The sequence below is a fragment of the Xyrauchen texanus genome, chromosome 36 (assembly GCF_025860055.1).
Source record: "Xyrauchen texanus isolate HMW12.3.18 chromosome 36, RBS_HiC_50CHRs, whole genome shotgun sequence".
Lineage (NCBI taxonomy): Eukaryota > Metazoa > Chordata > Actinopteri > Cypriniformes > Catostomidae > Xyrauchen > Xyrauchen texanus.
The window spans coordinates 8,857,916-8,872,941 of NC_068311.1; the positions used below are offsets into that span (position 1 = coordinate 8,857,916).

Here is a 15,026-nt window from a genome sequence, read left to right on the forward strand (position 1 = left end):
CTTTTCACTTTATAATGTATTGTTACTCACTGTATAATTACAGAAAGGCACATGATGACATGAAGTTCATCAATAGTGGCTCCTCCAAGAGCAATGGCCAATAAACATGTAGAGCCTCATGTAGTGCCACTCACACAAACACTAAACAACATCAGGTTTACACATGTGAAATTTTAATAATGCAATAAACATTAACTAAATTACATCAAATATAACACAGAACACCCCAATGTACATAACTGATTTTAAAAATAAGAAGAAACATAACTATTCCCATCAAATATAATGAAATATGATGGGTCATGACAGGGAATTGTGGGAACACCTGATTACAGTTTAGTCATTTTAACAATACTTTACTGTACTCTCCTGTTATAATGTACATTTGTACCATTAATTATACAGAAAAATCATACTTTTTACATCTAAATAATACAAATTTTACAATATTACTACTGCATTGTCTTAAAATATATTACTGTATATTTTACAGTTAATACTTGTTAATCAATTAATGTTTTTTTTTTCAGTAGCAGTTTTACAGTCTTATACCATTAACATTACAGACATTTTTTACAGTGCAGTTGAACAACAAAGGAGTGCCACACAATTGGTTATGTGGAATACAAATAAATGATGTAGCACTCCCTGCTCATATCCTGGTCCGACCGACTATTGGAATTGGGTTGGGTGTAGTTTGCAAAGTTTCAGTATGTAAGCTTCAGTTTGGCAATAGTCAGTTGAACATGCCTTAACATTTTTCTGTACACTTAAAAATAAGTATTCAAAAAGAACATGCTCTCTAGATCTCAAAATACTGTATTAAGAAGCATCTAAACATTTTTATCACTTCAAAAACCTGCTTTGGTTTTATTGTCTATTATTATAGTGTTCAAACAATGTCATTACATTTCAATTTGGCTTATTGAACTTAACATAATGACCATTATACTGTAGTTTGATTTACAAGTTTAAAGTCTTTATATAAAGTGTCTTTTCTGTCAAACTGTATCTCTTATAGTTTACATAACAACTCTTTATCTTTGCAAGAGTTGTCAATTGGGATCACAGTTCGAGCCCAGCTAACCTACTTACTTATTCAGTGGTAATAAACATTTATTGTGAAGTCCACCATGGAGCAAAAGTATAATGGCTGTTTCAATGTCAAATATTTTACAGATGAATGTAACATTGGACTTGTTATTGCACCCAGCAGCTACAGTAATCACATGCAGTTAACACATTACTATCTTCAAACTAAAATTTGAAATGGATTACATCATGAATCTGGTTATTAAGAGAACACAGCACAAATGATAAGTTAAAAAAAAAGAACACAAGTGCCACACCACAGTGTTTTAAACAAAAGCACTTGGATTTTGTCGAGGGTCTTTCTGATTCCTGTACCTGTATGCTAGCCAGACAACCAAAATCTGAAACAGGAAAAATACAAATCTCTTTTAATTTAGTATGTCATGATAATTAGCACATTTGGATGTGTTCAAAGCTTCATTCAAACTTGAAAACTTCCCATTTTAGCACAGTGGACACCACTGTAAAATCACTCACCTCTGTAAAACAAAAAAAAAGGCTGATTCCTCCAGTAAAATGCAGAGCGTCATCAGCATAGTCCTGGATTATCTCTGAACATGGTCTACAAGTTTGACCATTGAAACAGTTCTGATGTCAAAGAGAGGACAGAAAGAAAACAGAAAACAAACATTACTACCACAGTGAAAACAACATATTTACCAAAGCTCATCACATACATATATTAAGACTTCATACACAGATGATCTCCATGTCAAATTCATCCAAAACCATCCTTTTAGAAGTGTTTTTTTTGTCCACATTTGGGTGAATACAACCTTAGAAACTTACATTTGAAAAAAACTTGAAATATGCCCAACAACTGTGAAACAAGTGGTCACCTTCAATTGTCACCTAAAAGGGAAAGTTCACACAAAAATTGTAATTCTCTCATCATTTACTCCCCCTCATGCCATCCCAGATGTGAATGACTTTCTTTCTTCTGCTGAACACAAACAATTTTTTAAAGAAAGTTTCAGCTATGTTGGTCCATACAATGCAAGTGAATGGTGACCCGACATTTGATGCTCCAAAAAGCATATAAAGGCAGCGTAAAATTAATCCACCTATGGTTAAATCCATGTCTTCAGAAGTGATATGATAAGTTTGGGTGAGAAACACATCAATATTTAAGTCCTTTTTTAATATAAATTCTCCTCCCTGGCAAGAATGCGATTTGCCAAAAACAAAAGAGGAATAATGTGAAAGTGAAAGCGGGGATTGATATTTAAAAAGGACTTCAATATTTATCTGTTTCTCACCCAAATTTATCACATCGCTTCAGAAAGATATGGATTTACCACTTGAGTCTTATGGATTACTTTTACGCTGCTTTTATTTGCTTTTTGGACCTTCAAAATGTTGGTCACCATTTACTTGCATTGGATAGACCTATAGAGCTGAGATATTCTTATAAAAATCTTCGTTTGTGTTCTGCAGAAGAAAGAAAGTCATACCGATCTGGGATGGCATGAGGGTGATTAAATAATGAGAGAATTTTCATTTTAGGCGAACTATCCCTTTAAGAATCTATTTCTACCTGATCTAACCCTTAAAATAATGTTTGTTGGCATAGCCTATTGTATTCAAGTTGATGCATTAATGGTAATATTTTTTACTTGAATAAAACCAGTTAGTTTAGATGTTACCACATTAAGCATATTTTTGTTAAATATGTTAAATGTTAACCTAAAAATTGTGCTTCATGTGGTACCATCTAAATTAACTGGTTTTATTTCAAATCAAAAATATTATTTAACATCAATGCATCAACTTGAAAACATTAGGTTACACCAACAGAACTAATTTTAAGGTTTAACAATTGCAGATTACCTCTTTTTACTGTGTACCACTAGAAGATTTATAAAACATTAACCTTTAATCTTGGCCTTGGGTGAATATGGGTAAGACGTAGTTCTTGATATTACCAAAGCTCACAGAATACACTGCATGACTTCACATTCCAGGTATTCTCCATAGGACTATTTGTTTAAAAGGTGCGAATGGTCTATCAACTTTCATTTTAGAAGCATGTTGATTTTTGTTTTCAAGCTTAGAAACAACATATTAAAATGTCAATATTTTACCAGTACCAGAAGATATCACATTACATGAACCTTGTGATTAGACTAGGCAGGATAAAGAGAAGTTCTTACTGCTTCACATGTTCCATTGTAGTTAACTTCATTGAAGTCACAACAATCCAACGTTCTTTCCAAATCCTTCTGCATTGATTCAGACTTATTCCATCCAATCTCCAGAAGAAGGTTCTATATCAAAGCATTTGAAATGTAATTTAAAACCACCTTGCTTGAGGAATGAGGAAACTGGTATCACATGTCAAAGTAATAAAAACATTGTAATTACCTGTTGTTCTTTACTAATCGCCAAGCAGGCACATGATACTGAAAACTGCACTATGAATACCATGAAAAGAATGAGCATGTACTAAACACCAGTTAAGGCTGTATTTTGTATCATTTGGATCAAATAAAACATTTGTTGATTATAGAAATCTTAAATTGCACATGCAATCAATGTGCGAGTCTGAAAAATTAGTAGGTTTTGGACCAGTTTCCAGAACATACTAATATACACTGAGACTAAAAAATGTATAGCCAAGTATTTCAAGCATGATTGATTCTTATAGTTAGTTTATGTCAAGAAGAAACAAATGATCCATGAGTGTGCTGACAAAGCAGCTACTGAGTTGCTCAGTGTTCAACTTGCAGATTAAATCTTATTTACAAAAACACACTTAAATTATTATTAAGAAGAGGGGTTCTTGTATTCATGGTCACTCCGAAGGATACAAAGAACAAAAGGACTTGGTGATGCTTAAGAGCTCCATACAAGCCCACAATCGCCACAGCAAAGAGAAAGAGTCCAACTGCAATGACAGCAGCCATCACTCTGAAACTGGAGACCAGTCCAAACCATTTGCCCCATGCTGCTACGCCAATCATGAGAAGACTTACCATCTGAGAACAAGAAATAAGAGATTAATTGATTCACTTTCTATCAGCAAGAGGGAGATTGGCAGTTGAATCAATACTGGTAGCACTTTACACGAGTTATCGCAATAGTCAACATGAACTAACAATGAACAATCCTTAAATAGCATTTATTACTGTAATCTTGATGAATGCAAATTTGATAACACTTAACATTAGGTTCTACCTGTTAACATTAGTAATTGCATTAAGTATGAACTAACAATGAACAACATTTTATTTCAGCATTTAAGCTTGGTTAACGTTAATTTATGAAAATACAATTGTTCATTGTTAACGCTAATTAATAATGCATTAACTAATGTTAATGTATACAACTTTTAATAATAATACAAAAGTATTAGTGGACCTGTATGTTGAATTTAACATTAACCAAGATTAAAATGTGCTTTAAAAGTATTGGTCATTGTTATTTCATGTTAAGTAATGTAGTAAACTAATATTAACGAATACAACCTTATTTGAAATTGTTACCATTCATTTCTGCATTTACTAATATATTGTTTCCACAGGGGAGGTTGCTTAGCGAGTATTGACACTGACTGGAGTCGCGATTTCGAATCCAGGGTGTGCTGAGTGACTCCAGCCAGGTTTCCTAAGCAACCAAATTAGCCTGGTTGCTAGGGAGTGTAGTCACATGGGGCAACCTTCTCATGGTCACTACAATGTGGTTCGTTCTCGCTGGGGCGAAGAATAGCTTGCCACAAAGAATAGCTTGAAGCCTCCACACGCACTATGTCTCCGCGGTAACACGCTCAACAAGTCACGTGATAAAATGCGCATATTGACAGTCTCAGATGTGGAGGCAACTGAGATTTGTCCTCCGACACCCGGATTGAGGCAACTCACTACGCTCAGAGCGCATTGGGAATTGGGCATTCCAAATAGGGGAGAAAATTGGAGTGAAAACAATGTGTGCATTGAGAGTATCAGTTAACATTAGTTAATACATTAAGAAATAACATGAAATTACAATGAACAATAGTATATTTATAAAATAACATTAACCAAAATGGTAACACTTTACAATAAGGTTCCGTTTGTTTACATTAGTTAACAACATTAGTTAACATGAACTACAGTGAACAATAATTTAACAGCATTTATTAATCTGGGTTAATGTTAATTTTAACATATAGTAATACTTTTTTTTTTTTATCAGAAGTAATATATGTTAACATTAGCTTATGCACTATAACATAAACTAGCAATGATTAATAAATGTTGAAAAACAAAACATTGTTCATTGTTAGTTCATGATACCTAATGTATTAAATAATGTTAACGAATGGAACTTTATTGTAAAGTGTTACCACCAAAATGTATAATCATTATTCATTGTTTGTTCATGATATCTAACGCTTTAACTAATATTAATACAGTTAATTAATAGAACTGTATTGTAGAGTGTTACCTGAATGCTAACAGTTACTCATAATTAATTTAATTTAAAGTCCTTATATTGAATACTTCTTTGAATCTGAAAGCAAATATGAAAAAGTATTCATGACTTGAAGTATTCATGAGTGAAAACAAGAATTTGTGTAAACTGCCTTATAAATACACTTATACATCAATAATGTTCAAGACTTACCACATAAATAAGGTTGAGCAAACAGAGGGCATTTCTGGAACAAAAAAACCCACCACACGCCATATTGAAATGTCTTGTACACTCCGCAGGTGTATTCAGGTAAGACTGCTCTAAGATAAGGAAGAAGTTGTCCAGGATTTAGTTAAGTATGACTCTTCAAATCGACAGGCTATTGGTCCATTCTTTATCTGTATGCAAATAAGCGAAAGCTTCACTGCACTTCAAACACAAGGTAAATCAAACTATGAGCTCATTTTGCCTCTCACATAGAAATCTTGATATACACAATATATTAATTTGTCAAGTAGGGTATAGTTTTTTTGTATGTAATTCATCCTTGATAAATTCATAATATTTTTTAAATAATTAATTAACTATTGTTACTATTTTTGTTGTTGTTATAATTATTTTCCAGGAATTAATTTACGTGTCACATTTACGTGTTGGTATTTGCTATCTCGTGGTGCTGGTCGTGATTATTGTACACTTATATCTCCAAACAGTTTGATTTTGATGACCAGATTGTGTACTAAGGAGAAGTACATGTAAGAAACACGCTTACGCCAAAGTATCTCTTATTTTGAAAAATTAAATTTCGGAATGACGTTTCTGTGCTCCACGGGACTGAAACACCTACAAACAGATGGGTTACGCACGCGTCGCTGAATGTGTGCATAATTACCTTCTATAACAGCAACATTATACAATACACAAAAGAAATACTATTTAAAAAGCTAATACCATGATCTATTATATCATATTTAAAAAAAACAATTATATCAAATTGTATAAAAGTACATGCATAAACAGATCCCCCCTACGTTACAGTTGGTTCAGTCCACTTGCACCGAACTACCCGTCACTGTCAGAATTAAAGTCACTCACTGTGAATCAAACACTGCAGAGCAGTGCTGTTACGTCTATCAGAATCATTTTGTTGATCAATTATAAAGACCAAAAGCGTCTTTAAATATATAATAATGTCTGCACCAAAGAAAGGAGACCTGACTAATACTGAGAAAGAACTGCTTCAAGTTATTGCTGCAGGTAATGATAGCATGATGCTATCAGGCTAACTGCATGATTAACAGATTAACACAACGAACATCTCTGAAAATCATCACATTTATGTTTTCATTTATTAATTAAAAGTATTCATGTCACTTTCTCATTCTTTTTCAAATAACTGCTTGATTTGTTGCAGATTAAATGTCATCATATGTCTTGATAAACTTTGTATTTTAAATTAAGATTATGGGATAACAACCCATCTGTTTCTGTCAAATTGTCTTTATTCAAGCTTTCTTAGTATTTTATTACCTAATGATGAAAACACATGTTTTATATGACGATATTGATGGATATCATTTTGCATTGAATATTGCAATAATAATGCTTTTGATGTATAATTTGGATTAGGTTTGCTGCAGTGTCTGACCACTTTTATTGTTAAATATTTACAGGAAATGTGCAAGAAGCCTCCAGGTTGCTTGGATCTAAAGATGTCAGGGTCAACTGTCTGGATGAGGTTAGGAAATGTAGTGCTTATAAATTGTCTTTTTGGTTCTTTGTTTTGCACATGAATGTGTTCTTTCCCTGAGCTAAATTGCACTGTTAGTGGTGGTCCATTTTTGGGAAAAAGGGGGTTTTCAGGGTAAAACAATACACAGTTAAGAGGTTTTTAGTTAAATAAAGGCTCCTCCAGGGACCTGTCCAAATGTTAGAGATACTTGGAGGCTTTCAAAGCAGCTGCCTGAAATTGTATTGAATGGCCTCCTTTTGTTTCATCTTCCTGTTAGGTTTAAAACAAATAAACCAAAAATATATGGAAACATTTGCGCCTTACACTTGTGTGAGCAGTTGAAAACTCAGTGTAGTTTTTGCTGAGCTCCCCACTTCAAACAAACAACAAGATCCTCCTGTCTATCTAACTTTAAAGGGGACAGACAGATTTTCACTTAGATTGAATTATTCAGTCCTTTTTCACAATGGCTCAAATTCAAAACTCAGCATCGCAAGCAACAAGTATACTCATTATATTAAGAATAGGTTCATGCTTTTGGAAATGTAATCAGGGCCTTCCTGTTTCCCCAGATCAGCAATAATATGTTAATATATCAATATATGTAAATATTTTTGAAAAAATAGTCAATGATTAACAGTTGTTTTGATTTTTCACGTTTCTTTTTCAGTTTGGCATGACCCCCCTCATGCATGCTGCATACAAGGGAAAGGCAGATATGTGTAAACTGTTACTGCAGCATGGAGCAGATGTCAACTGTAATGAGCATGAACACGGCTACACCGCACTCATGTTTGCAGGGCTCTCAGGTCAGAAAAAAACACATATTTCAGCTATATTAAATGGCTTTTTGGGTGACCTTGTAAGGCTAAATTTCAAGAAGATTAAAATGGGTTCTCAAGATATAGAAAATGTTTATTTTAATACTATGGCTGTGTCTCATATCGAAGGCTGCATGTTAGGTAGGTCCTTTGAAGGCTCCAGTATACCGAGCGTCCTCCTTTAAACAAATCTTGTTTAATCGAGACTGCCTTAGTAGGACAAATGGAAACGGAACGTAATATGGATGATATGACTGCACGCCACTTTTTAACAAGCGTGAGTGCTTTGAGTGAGAAGGAAACAAAGTCCTTTTAGAAGGGAATGCATGAGGTACATTTTAGGAGTTATAAAGATGTAAAGAGAACAGAAAAATAGATTTGACAGATGTACTTTTAGTTTAATACTTTATTTTAATTTTATATTAATATAATTATACATATTATATACTCTGCACCCATCTACTGAGGCACTTCATCTTGGGAATTATAATTTCTTGCATTTGAACATCATATTTATGGACAAATTGTGAGTGTCCGCATTCGATGTGCCTACTTCCTTTTCTGAAACGAGACAGCCTCTATGACGTATGTTGACTACATCAAACAAAGCAATGGAGCAGATCCACTTAAAATTGTACATGATTTCATTATATAGGAAAGACGGATATCACCTGGATGATGTTGGATGCTGGAGCTGAGACTGATGCTGTGAACTCAGTTGGCAGAACAGCAGCACAAATGGCGGCTTTTGTTGGTATGCAAACACTATTGTCTTGTGGGAAGTGTGTGTGTGTGTGTGTGTGTGTGTGTGTGCGCTTTGCAATAAAGGTCAAACTAGAGAATAAGTCTATTTTTAAATCTTTCCTGGTTAGGATCTTTACTTAAAGGGGTCATGACATGAGGAATCAAATTTTCCTTGATCTATTGATATGTAAGAGGTCCTTACTATAAAAACATACTGTAAGTTTCAGAACTCAAAGCTTTCTCCTCACTGCAAAAAGAGCATTTGTTTAAACCAAGCTGCCAAAATGACTTGTTCTCTACTTCCTTCATATTTTGATGTCACACTGTGGTAGACATTTGCATCTGACTGCCTCAAAAACAACATATCAACGCTTACTTTATCTTATCACTTCCGTAGTCTGCCCAGTAGTGGTGATCATTGAAATGGCAAGTAGAGAGAGCAGGTCAGTCAAGAGCAGAGAGCTAATCATAACATTGGGCATTTACTGTTTGGAGTAGCAGCACCAAAACCAAGGGTTTCTAACAAAGGTCAGAATTTGGATGGAAAATAATCATGACTTTACTAATGTTATAAGTAAACCTGAAGGAACATTGTAAAATAATAAAAAAGGCATATCATTACCCCTTTAAGTATTTGCAGATTCCGAGAGTGAAAGTGGAAAGCAAGTTATTTATTTTTTTAAAGTGTACAGTAAATTAGGCTAAGCACAGGTTCTTTTCAGGGCAGCATGACTGTGTGACGGTCATTAATAATTTCTTCTCCCGAGTGAGGCTGGACTACTACACAAAACCCCAGGGGCTGGAAAAGAAACCAAAACTCCCTACCAAGCTCACTGGACCATTGCACAAAATTATTATGAGTACCAATCTCAACCCTGTAAAGGTAATATTTTTTAGACTGAAAATTGTGTGACATGTCCCTGATAAATCCACTACAAATAAAACACCATTTTAAATAAGACTTGTTCTTTTTTTTGGGCTTAAGATAGTGATGTTGGTGAAGGAAAACCCTCTGCTGATGGACATGGAGGCACTTGAGAAGTGTCGCAAGGTCAGTTGCATTTTTACTCTTTTATACTCTTGTGTAAATTTCATAGCTAAATTGAGATTAATTACAACAAATCCAGAGAGATTTTAAGAGTTTAAATGACGAATAAACATACTGGAAAATGGCAAAGATATTTGAATGTCCTATTAATGCACATGTCATGATTATGCTCAGTTGAAATGGGACGAAAGCGACTTGAGTTAATAAGGCAGTGAGTAAGGTTTTTAGGACATCTTTCAGGTTCTGGAGCTAATCTGTGAGAAGTGTGTGAAGCAGCAGGATATGAATGAGGTGTTGGCCATGAAGATGCACTACCTCAGCTGTGTGATGCAGAAATGCGGCTCTTTCCTTAAAGATCGCCAGGATAAACTTGATGGCCTAATCAAGAGGTATAGATATCTTTACTGTGTAATACTTAAAGTGAAAATGAATGAACGTTACATTTATATAGCGCTTTACACAGTGAACAAGGGGACTCTCCTCAACCACCACCAGTGGGCAGCGTCCACCTGGATGATTCAACGGCAGCCATAGTGCGCCAGTACGTTCACCACACACCAGCTATTGGTGGAGAGGAGAGAGTGGACTGATTGAGCCAATTCATGGATTGAGATTATTAGGAGGCCATGATTGATTAGGGCCAATGGGGGGAATTTGGACAGGACACTGGGGTTATACCCCTACTGTTTTCGAGAAGTGCCCTGGGATTTTTGATGACAACAGTGAGTCAGGACCTCGGTTTAACGTCTCATCTGAAGGACGGTGCCTTTTTACAGTAAAGTGTCCCCGTCACTATACTGGGGCCTTGGGACCCACACAGACCGCAGGGTGAGCACCCCCTGCTGGCCTCCCTAATACCTCTTCCAGCAACAACCTTAGTTTTAATGCAAGTACTGTATGTCTGCTTTGAAGTTACGATTTAAGTTATGACTGTCACTTCATGGGATTATTACTTGTATTCTTATTGTCTTAATTATTTTATGTACAAATCCAAACCCTCCTAATTTTATTTGTAACTCTTTTACAAATATTATCAGTTTAGTTCTCTCTGAACATACTTCTTTTGTAGCCTTCTGAAAGGGCGAGACAGCGATGGCTTCCTAGTGTTCCAGGAGAAGTTCATCCGGGAGTGCATCCGGAAATTTCCATATTGTGATGCCACATTATTACAGCAGCTGGTCCGAAGTATTGCTCCAGTGGAGATTGTGAGTAAGCATTATAGTGACCCCTGTGTGCTCATATTGAAGAGGCTGTGAGTGTAATACATTTATGACTACTTTCACTAGAGAGTATTGAGAAAAAAAAAGAGAGAATTGTGTTCCATGTATGGAAGTTCATCAAGTCTCACCAATGCTTTTCTGACAGGGTAACGACCCCACAGCTTTGTCAGTGCTCACTCAGGCCATCACGGGCCAGGTGGGTTTCATGGATGCAGACTTCTGTACCTCCTGTGGTGAGAAAGGGGCAGAGAAGAGATGCTCCATCTGCAAAATGGTAAAAATCACTTGTTTTTGTCACTTGATTAATGAACATAAAAAACTACAAAATCAATCCTTTTCCAGGTCTTAGATGCCTTTTTTTTTTTTTTTTTTTTTTACTTCTTGCAACCTTGCATTCTCCTACGTGGACATTATGCTTTATCTTCACTATACGCTATGCATAATTTCATTTCATTTAAACCGACTGATCTCAGTTCATGACACTCTTGACTGTCAGTAAAGGGTTAAACTTTTAACTTGCTGAGCCATGTGACAAAAGAACATGGTGGCAATTTCGGCAGAGTTCGTCTTTAGGAGAAACGCCAACAAAACTACACCTGGTAAGAAACCTCATTACGTTTTTACATTGAAACCTATTTGAGTGAAAAGATAAGAGGCTCTAGTTTCATCTGATATACCAGTTTTATAAATTTGAGCGATATGTTGAGAAACGGCACTCTGTAGAACACTGTCCAATATAGTGGACTATAGCACTATTTTTCCCTAAGAAACCCTTTATTTGCTGTGCATTATCACATGGAGAATCAATGAGTTCATCCAAAAGCTGAAAATGGTGCTTTCAGATTACTTTATATGGAATTATGATAAAAATAATGTGCATTAACTCCTAACATCCGTTCAAAAGTTCAGTTTCAGGCTGCAGATGATGTTTGGATCACTCAACATGTTTGACAGGCATGGGACAATGATAATCAGTACATAGATTCAGAATTTATAATGTATCATTTTATTTTAACATTTCACTTATCAGAATTAATTATGCAAATTTCTGATTGGTAAAATGCTTCAGCTCAGGCTATCACTTGTTTGTTTTACAGTGCAAAGAGAGAACATTGAGATTTTGTTGCAAAAGCAGAAAAAAAACAATGTAACAGAAGTCAAATGCTGTCCCCATATACAGTGCATCCGGAAAGTATTCACAGCGCTTCAATTTTTCTAAATTTTGTTACGTTACAGCCTTATTCCAAAATGGATTAAATTCATTATTTTCCTCAAAATTCTACAAACAATACCCCATAATGACAATGTGAAAGAAGTTTGTTTGAAATCTTTGCAAATATATAACAAATAATTTACAAGTATTCACAGCCTTTGCCATGACACTCAAAATTGAGCTCAGGTGCATCCTGTTTCCACTGATCATCCTTGAGATGTTTCTACAACTTGATTGGAGTCCACCTGTGGTAAATTCAGTTGATTGGACATGATTTGGAAAGGCACACACCTGTCTATATAAGGTCCTACAGTTAACAGTGCATATCAGAGCACAAACCAAGCCATGAAGTCCAAGGAATTGTTTGTAGACCTCCAAGACAGGATTGTATCGAGGCACAGATCTGGGGAAGGGTAAAGAAACAGTTCTGCTGCATTGAAGGTCCCAATGAGCACAGTGGTCTCCATCATCTGTAAATGGAAGAAGTTTGGAACCACCAGGACTCTTCCTAGAGCTGGCTGCCTGGCCAAACTGAGCGATCGGGGGAGAAGGGCCTTAGTCAGGGAGGTGAAAAAGAACCCGATGGTCTTACTCTGACAGAGCTCCAGCATTTATCTGTGGTGAGAGGAGAACCTTCCAGAAGAACAACCATCTCTGCACCACTCCACCAATCAGGCCTGTATGGTAGAGTGGCCAGATGGAAGCTACTCCTCAGTAAAAGGAACATGACAGCCTGCCTGGAGTTTGCCAAAAGGCACCTGAAGGACTCTCAGACCATGAGAAACAAAATTCTCTGGTCTGATGAAACAAAGATTGAACTCTTTGGCCTGAATGGCAAGTGTCATGTCTGGAGGAAACCAGTCACCGCTCATCACCTCGCCAATACCATCCCTAAAGTGAAGCATGGTGGTGGCAGCATCATGCTGTGGGGATGTTTTTCAGCGGCAGGAACTGGGAGACTAGTCAGGATCGAGGGAAAGATGAATGCAGCAATGTACAGAGACATCCTTGATGAAAACCTGCTCCAGAGCACTCTGGACCTCAGACTGGTGTAAAAGTTCATCCGCCAACGGGACAATGACCCTAAGCACACAGCCAAGATAACAAAGGAGTGGCTACGGGACAACTCTGAAGCACTGTGAATACTTCCCAGATGCACTGTAAGCTCACAGATTTTTAGGAAAACTATTTGTGTGTGTAATATAATATATATATATATATATATAATTTTTATTGGGGGTTACTAGTGAACATACACACTGCAGTCATGCTCTGGTCTCAGGAGGTTAAATCAGGCTTGACATTAATCAGTTAACTCTCAAAGATCACTCAAAAGCCATCTTTGCATTTGTTCAGGTGATCTATTGTGACCAGGCTTGTCAGAAGCTGCATTGGTTCACCCATAAGAAGGTCTGTAAAATATTACAGGAACAGAGAGAGAAGCATGAAGCTGAGTCAGCCACACGACTACAAAAACAAGCCAAAGGTATCCTAAATTAATCTCCCCTAAACTTTAATTATGACACTTACAAATAAGTATCATGGTATTACCATGGCTTTCAGGGATATAATTCTCTGGAATACTATGTAAAAACCATAGTATATGAATATGATAATCATTTAGTAACATGACATACTGTATATCAGATTAGCATGGTATTACAAGCTGAAACCATTATTGTACCATTGTACTGCCACAGAACATTTTTAATTGAGGTTAGACTTTGCCTTCATGCATCAATTAAAGTACACCTTTTTTCTCACCAACAGCTGAGGAAAATCGAGCATTGGAGGAGACGACTGGCACTTTGGAAGAGCTCTCAGTCAGCCAGAGTGACGCCACCTCAGATAACCAAACTGAGGATCTTACCTCTGACACAGTCCCTGTATCTGCAGACTGAGTCACTAAGAATGTACCCTATAGACACTGGTTCAGTCCAGCAACTAATCATCATAATAATCAAAGATCCATTTAAACCAAAAGAGAGCCAATCCGTGACCTTACCCAGAGGTAACAACAGCATTGTTCATGGTACTCACAGAAGATGCAATTCTGAAGCACATAAAATGGGGGAATACACCGAAGGCTTTGCCACAATATGAAGGGTCAACGGGAGACAAATATAAATATTGTTTTTATTTGAAGTAATCTGTTTACGTTTGTTGAAAATATTTGATTTTATGTTTTAGAAAATCCTAATATCATAACTGATTTATTATTGACAGTTGTATGTATGATGGGGTTTTACTTTCAGAAAGATATTATAATTTATTGCTGAAAGACATTGACGACTATGCCTTAAATTTCTGTCTGTTGGCATCATCCGGTCATAATAATAATGCTGAACGTAGTGGTTACTTTACTAAAACGTAAATATTGAAATGCCGTAATATTTCATAAAGTGAATAAAGTCTATTACCAAACTGATCACCCTTTTTTTCCAAGAAACAATTAACATATGCTATGTCAAATATCACTTGCAACAGCTGTTTATGAGGGCATAACTTAAACACTCTTAAGTCTTGAAAATGTTAATTGACATGCTGTTTTTCAGGGATTTAATTTAGTGTCTGGCCATGGCAGATGTGTGGTTGAACTAAGTGTCCCTTGTGTGTAGGGTTCTGGATCTCTAAGTTTGACGGTTAGTATTTTGGTTGCAGGTTTGCCTGACTCTTCTAAATGGTTCCACTGAGCCATACTCCTACCACTCCAGTTCATAATGTAGAATTGCATGATGGACTTCCGTGTAGTTCTGCTCAA

General features: G+C 36.0%; 2 protein-coding genes across 3 annotated transcripts; one reads left to right on the forward strand and one right to left on the reverse strand.

The window, feature by feature from the left end:
• Window positions 1–157: 157 nt before the first annotated feature.
• LOC127629957 (tetraspanin-13-like) lies at window positions 158–5,826 on the reverse strand. The gene is made up of 6 exons (XM_052107295.1): window positions 5,698–5,826; window positions 3,903–4,070; window positions 3,457–3,537; window positions 3,246–3,359; window positions 1,570–1,680; window positions 158–1,433 (listed from the first exon to the last, which is right to left on the reverse strand). The coding sequence occupies exons 1-6, from the start codon at window positions 5,758–5,760 to the stop codon at window positions 1,359–1,361; spliced, it is 612 nt and encodes a 203-aa protein (XP_051963255.1). The 5' UTR covers window positions 5,761–5,826; the 3' UTR covers window positions 158–1,358.
• On the forward strand, window positions 5,774–14,683 carry LOC127629955 (ankyrin repeat and MYND domain-containing protein 2-like). Of its 2 annotated transcripts, none has more exons than XM_052107293.1 (11): window positions 5,774–5,929; window positions 7,161–7,225; window positions 7,890–8,028; window positions 8,696–8,794; window positions 9,507–9,667; window positions 9,770–9,835; window positions 10,073–10,221; window positions 10,902–11,037; window positions 11,198–11,326; window positions 13,622–13,751; window positions 14,036–14,683. In XM_052107293.1, exons 1-11 carry the CDS (start codon window positions 5,890–5,892, stop codon window positions 14,164–14,166), a joined length of 1,245 nt encoding a protein of 414 aa, XP_051963253.1. In that variant the 5' UTR covers window positions 5,774–5,889; the 3' UTR covers window positions 14,167–14,683. The 2 variants fall into 2 exon arrangements, with proteins under 2 accessions (XP_051963253.1, XP_051963252.1); XM_052107292.1 differs by lacking the exon at window positions 5,774–5,929 and adding an exon at window positions 6,596–6,744.
• The last annotated feature ends 343 nt before the right edge of the window (window positions 14,684–15,026 follow it).

What these genes read in the sequence shown, in the direction of transcription:
- LOC127629957 (XM_052107295.1), bottom strand. Translation starts at nt 5,760, where the DNA reads ATGGCGTGTGGTGGGTTTTTTTGTTCCAGAAATGCCCTCTGTTTGCTC. An exon ending in ACAATGGAACATGTGAAGCA is followed by an intron (nt 1,681 to 3,245) that starts GTAAGAACTTCT and finishes CTTTGACATCAG; the next exon opens with AACTGTTTCAATGGTCAAAC. An exon ending in TTTTTTTTTGTTTTACAGAG is followed by an intron (nt 1,434 to 1,569) that starts GTGAGTGATTTT and finishes TTCCTGTTTCAG; the next exon opens with ATTTTGGTTGTCTGGCTAGC.
- LOC127629955 (XM_052107292.1), top strand. Translation starts at nt 6,678, where the DNA reads ATGTCTGCACCAAAGAAAGGAGACCTGACTAATACTGAGAAAGAACTG. An exon ending in ACAAATGGCGGCTTTTGTTG is followed by an intron (nt 8,795 to 9,506) that starts GTATGCAAACAC and finishes GGTTCTTTTCAG; the next exon opens with GGCAGCATGACTGTGTGACG. An exon ending in CTTGATGGCCTAATCAAGAG is followed by an intron (nt 10,222 to 10,901) that starts GTATAGATATCT and finishes CTTCTTTTGTAG; the next exon opens with CCTTCTGAAAGGGCGAGACA.